Source organism: Cyanistes caeruleus, chromosome 6, assembly GCF_971803275.1.
Source record: "Cyanistes caeruleus chromosome 6, bCyaCae1.hap1.1, whole genome shotgun sequence".
NCBI classification, from domain to species: domain Eukaryota; kingdom Metazoa; phylum Chordata; class Aves; order Passeriformes; family Paridae; genus Cyanistes; species Cyanistes caeruleus.
This window is the reverse complement of record NC_141706.1, coordinates 51,973,820-51,979,819: the sequence shown is the minus strand read 5'-3', so window position 1 is coordinate 51,979,819 and position 6,000 is coordinate 51,973,820. Positions and strand designations below refer to the sequence as shown.

General features: G+C 35.8%; 1 protein-coding gene across 7 annotated transcripts in view; it reads right to left on the bottom strand.

Annotated features, from left to right (window-relative positions):
* Window positions 1-202: 202 nt before the first annotated feature.
* TDP1 (tyrosyl-DNA phosphodiesterase 1) overlaps window positions 203-6,000 on the bottom strand; it is a 45,841-nt gene continuing 40,043 nt past the window's right edge. For all 7 annotated transcript variants that reach the window (XM_086894353.1, XM_086894348.1, XM_086894349.1 and 4 more), the window contains exon 16: window positions 203-699. In XM_086894353.1, the coding sequence (XP_086750479.1) occupies window positions 626-699 (74 nt within the window). In that variant the 3' untranslated portion in view covers window positions 203-625. The remainder of the gene's footprint in view (window positions 700-6,000) is intronic.

The following is a 6,000-nucleotide window of genomic DNA, read 5'->3' as shown; positions in this document are numbered from 1 at the left end:
ACTCAAGGTGTGGCCTCACAAGGGCTGAGTATGGGGGAACAATCACTGCCCTGGTCCTGCTGGCCACACTATTTTTGATACAAGCAATGTGTTCCATTAATGGAATGCCATTGATTTTACAGAACACCTGGTAGTACACTTGCAAGATACAAGTCCCAACCCAATCTGAAATGTACACACTTAGAAGACAGAACAAAGGATATATTAACAAGGTTGCCTTTATTTTTATTTGAATTTTACATATAACAACTTTTATTCCAGTTACTGGAATAAATGGAAGAAGTTACTGGAAGAACTGACAGTCTCACAGAACAGTGATTTTTAAATTAATTACAGATAAAAATGCAGAGAGACTCTCTGAGAACAGTTCTCATCTTGAAAACCATATTAAGAACCACAGTAAAGAAAAAGCATATAAAAAGGTATTCAAAAAAGAAGGTTCTCTTGTAATAATACAGGTATAGATTCTCCAAAAATCTCTCCCTTATTAACATTTTAATGTTTCAACTACAAATTAGCCATTATAGCAGACATTACAGCTTACAGAACAGAAACAAGGAGTTTTTGCAAGTAGCACAGCAGGCTCAGTGTCAGCAAGTGGAACATCACAGAGTACTGGAAATATTTATGATGGAACCCACATATTTCCATGTGTATCAGGGGCATCAGTGTAAGGAATATTCCAAATCCACGGCTGATCTGTAAATCAAAACAAAAACATACTCGTGACAAATTAATTTATCAAATGCAAAATTTGGTTCTCTTCCTCTTTTTCCTTTGGAGGAAGCAGAAAGTCAAAATTCCCACTGATTTTCAGATAACGTTATGTGCAATTTCAGTTTAGTGGAATTTTTTGTTCAATTTTTTTTTTTAACTGGAAGATACAGAGTTTTCAAAAGGCTTTGCTTTCCCCCCAGATATTTTAAGTAAAGTTATAACCCAACATGCTCACCAGCTGTATAAGAATTGCATTTTGGACAATATACAAGTACAGTAATGCAGCCAAATTTGGTTTGTCTAGTGCCAGCAAGTTCTGTGCTGCATCTCTCAACTCAATGGAATTATAAATAAGCACTGTAACATATTAATATTTTCCACAGAGACAGTAAGAATTCAATACTTAAGAAAGACACCTCAGTTCTTCAAATGTTACACCTTCAGATGAGCAACAGGTTTGCACCACAGCTCCCTCCCACTCCTCAGAATACCGAAGCTCTTTCCAATCTTGGGAAAGAGGAAAAGCAACACACCAGGAGTTAGCTGCTAGCACTACAACCTGCTCTGTGCTCTACCTCCTACCTACATGTGGCAGAAATGCAGCTGTTCTATGAATCCAAGGTATTATTCTACTTCTTGCAGGCTACTCCTACTGAAAAGGTGAAAATTCCTTTAACTGTTTTTTCAGTGAGTTTTCTCAATTAAGAAATTGATATAAATCTAGCCTGCTTCTTCTCTCCATGTAGAAAATGAGCCCTGAAGGAATACAATGACATTAACCTGTAATATATATATATAGATTAAACTGAATTGTACCAAGGATGACAGGAATAGCTACTGATTGAGATTACTTTTATCCAGTATTAAATGTACAGGATCCAATGACAACTCTGACAATATAGGAAGTGAGAACAACTGTAACAAGGAGAGTAAGAAAGAAAATTAAAGAAATGTATATAAATTACACAACAGCACACTGTGACAAGTACCACAGCAATTAAACGTGGGGCAGAGGGACCGTTGCTGCTAAGTACTCATTACTCGCTTCTAGAGTGTCCTTAATTCTCATACTGCAGTTCTGTGCATTGCAGTAAAACATATCCCAGCTATGCAAATGTTTTAAAATGTGTCTGTTTACAGAAGGAAGAGAGCAGTTGGGTAGTTGGTTCATTTTTTGTTAGAGTGGACAGCTGATTTCAAAGCATATAAAAATAAAAGGCATCAGAAACCAGAAGAAACGATAGCACTTAACTTTCTGGCTCAACTGCAAGATATCTAGAGTTTAAGTCATCTCTTAAAAAGAAAAAAAGAGTAGCACCATTTCCCTAAGCTTGTTTTATCAGTCCCCTGCTGGAGACCCGTGTGTACTTTTTGTATTTTAGGTGAATTCCTTACCAGATAGTAAGCATTAACAGTTAAAAAAATGGGTACAGAATAAAGTAAATGTTGGGAAAGGCACTGAGGATTTCAAAAATACATTCAGATTTGAACACTGACCTCTATCTGTGACATCAGAATAAATCCAATCCCACTCAAGCACTGGAATCTGTCACTCAAGAGTACATTATGCAGCTTAGACCTATCCATCTTCCCTACTTCCCTACCATCTGGCAGTTACTCTGCTTAATTCAGCAAAACATGCGGGCAAACTTAAGATGTACAGAAATAACTTCAGTCACCCCCTTAAAGCATGCTGAGAGGCCTCAATATCTAATTTAGTTCTTTCTAATTGTAGCTATCTAAATAAAATTTGCTCAAGGTAGCTATTATTGTACTTTGGACTATTGTATTTGAACTTTGTTCCATTAATGGGATACTGTTAATTTTATAGAACAGCTGACAATATTACAGTAAGTCATGTGTAGAACTACTGCTGATACAAATTATAATTCAGTTATTTATAAAATGTCAGGTTCAATTTAAAATTATTCATCACTTTTAACAGTATCTGTATCAGCAAGACAAAGACAACGACTGTGTATGTATACCATATGATGGTAGCTGCTTGCTGTTGCACATGAAAATGACTGCCAAGTTTCTCAAAGTTAATTCCTTCGATCTTCTTGGAGGGGAGGAAACAAAAGCCCCATTAAATAATTTTTAAAGTGTCCTTAACATACTTACCTTCCCGCATTTCAGGATCAGTGCTTCATTTCTGATATGCCAATTCTGTCTCAACTGCACCTCACTGGAGTTAGTGTTATCTACTAGGCTGGTACCATAGCTTCGCTCTCGCCTCCTTTACAGCCAGCAGAACTCCAGCAGCAGACTCAGCAATCAGTAAAATAAATGGGGCCATTCCAGTCCTATTGCTACTTAAACACTACATGAAAGCTCAGGAGGAGCACTATTTCAGTTATACTCAGATTTTTGAACGTTCTCTCACAACTGAATAGACTACTACATTTTACTTAAAGGTAGAGAGGCTCTGGAGAACAAGACAAGTCCTTTTTGAGTAACACCTGAGTATCACTCAAAGAATCCATGCTGGCAGGCCAGCTCAAGACTTCCTGTTCTCATAAATATGACAGATGGCAGTACAGTCAAAACCAGGAACATGCAACTGAATAGTAAAGTATAAAACATAATGAAAGCACCTTTGTGATCCTCTTCCTATGGGTGTCTTTTGCACTGAGTGGAGATCTGGATGAGAGAATTCCTGGTTGACTTCTAAACGCAGAGACTGGATTCTTACTTCTACTTAATTGAAAAAGGTAGCTTCAAAGCAGTAAGTATTCACATATATTAGAAAGGTTACAAATAACCAGACTTCTTCAAGTCATTCTACATATATGTAGCAAACTCATCCCCTGCTGCATGAATCTGGGAAGTTCTTCCTTAAGTGCTTGCTAAAAGTGCACACCTCAATCTCTCTTGTCCCCTCCCTCTGGATGAGCATGGCATTTGAAAATGAACTAATCTTGTTCTTCTCAATACAAAAATCATAAAGAGCTCAAGAAGGAGGAAAGGCGGATGGGGAATAGATGTGGGATCTGTATGAATATTCACAAATGAAGTGACAATTTCTGAAGGCCAAGACAATGACCACTAGTTTGGGGGAAAAAAAGAACAACCCAGAACTACAGTTTCAAGCACTGGATTTACTTTGTTTCTCAAAGTGCTGAGGGGAAAAAAAAAAGTATTTTGAACTTTTCTGAAACCTCCCCCAAATTGTTATAAAAAAACCCTTGATATACTCGTGAATTAGAAGTTTCAAGTTCCCTCCACACAACAGATGATTTTCTCAGTCAGTAAACTGTGTAATATCTAAATCACAAATGAAGAGAAATTCCTCAACTACAGTAAGCAACCTGTATTGGTAAGAGAGATAATAGCAATATTGCAACTAAGATGTGATGATGGGAGTTCAATGAGAAGATAATGTTATACAACAAAAATGTTATACAACAAAGTTACAGTACTCATTAAAAAGATTCTACAAGAAAATAAAAATCTGAGCACTGTTAAAGACAAAAGAAATTTTATTTATAATGATATCTTGCTAAGGAAGACAGGCTATTGTGTGCGTGATTCCCAAATACCAGACTAGATAATTTTCAGCTTCCCTTTCAAGGAACTCTCAAATCGTACTGTTGGTCTATAGGTTTTATTTATCTTTATTTATCACTGAGCTTTGTGATAGTCTTTTTTATTATGACAGACTGAATCTGCTGGTTAACTACAGGGGCCTTCAGGAGATTGATGTATCTATATGATTTATTTATCTAGATACTGAGTAGTACTGTCAGCTACTAGAATTATTTTTTTTTAATTCTTTAAATGCTTTGCCCTAAAGATGTGCTGCCCACAAATGGCCTTCTGCTGCTCAGCTATTGGAGGTGATCAACTGCAATTGCTCAAAACAGCAATGTGAAAAGAGTTAATAATGTACATGTTGCATGCAACAGATGTTGTCTACTAAAAATTAATGAGGTCCTTTGTCACATCAGAATAACAATGATCTTACTCTTTATTTTAAAATTGCCAGATGTAAAATATTCATGTTATTCTCTGCAGCCAGGAAACATGCAAGTAATGTTGCATAATATAACATAATAATGTTATATATAATAATATATCATTATATAAAATAATAGAATATTATAATATTAATATAATTAGTAGATATTAATATGCGATATTAATTAATATATTTTAATATAGTTAATAGTTTAATATTCATAATAATAAAATTATATGTTGCATAATATAATAATGCATAATATAACTCCTTTGTGCTAGTAATTTAAAGCATTTGTGAAGAAACAGTCTGAAGGAAAAATGCCCAGGTAAAAGTCCTCTGTGCAAACTTAACTCTGATGTGTCAGAATGTCATACTGTTAATTTCCTCAGACTTCAACTACCAATCTTGCACTCTGCACAAGATGGCTCAAATCACTTAAGTTCCAAAACTAGACTGGGCATCATACATCTGCCCTGAAAAAGAATACACAAGCCAAACTGCATTTTAAAATTCTTGAATTGACCAGCTGTTGAAGCAAAATACCAACCATCTGGTGAATCTGCCATCTCATGAGAGTGCTCTCACCTAATAATCTGAAGCAGGTCTCCCTTAGCCAAGCATAAGCTTTGAGCTCAAAGAAATATCATGTGGCAAATCAGACAATCAAGTGGTTCCTTCTGGCCTTCAAGACTTCAATCAGATCACAACATTACACAAAACTAAACAGTGACTCTGGAACTTGAGTTCCTTCTCTTGCAAAGTGCTAATTTCTTCACAATCATTATAAGCAGCTGGGAGAACAAGTGTACTCAAATGTTACACTTGGACTCTGGGAGGTCCTCTGAAGCAGTTTCTGATGTCAAGCTGCATTATGAGAGCTTCACTCTCAAAGTGCAGGCTTACCAATAAATAATAATGCTTTTGGTTCTGCCAAGGAACGAAACTGAGATGAATGAAATTGGTTCCAACCCTGGCTTCCTCACTCTGGCTATGATTTACAATGACAGTATAAACTTGTTGCTTGAAAATTTGAAAACTAAACTTCTAAACATACTCTGATTTATATTTACCATTGCTCTGAATGTTAAATAAGTGTAATATTTTCTGTTCAATGTATTAAAAATCACTAGAAACTGGACTAGCTTCTAGTTGTCATCTACTAAGAAGAAAGGCTATTTTCTTAGACTTTGTACTATATTAGGCACCATACTGAAGTTCTCTAAAAATTCATACAGGATGTTTCTAGTCTAGTTTTTTCACCTAGAAAGTGAAAGTTTCTTTTACCCTAGAAAGTATACAGGTTTCAAGCAGTTATGCAA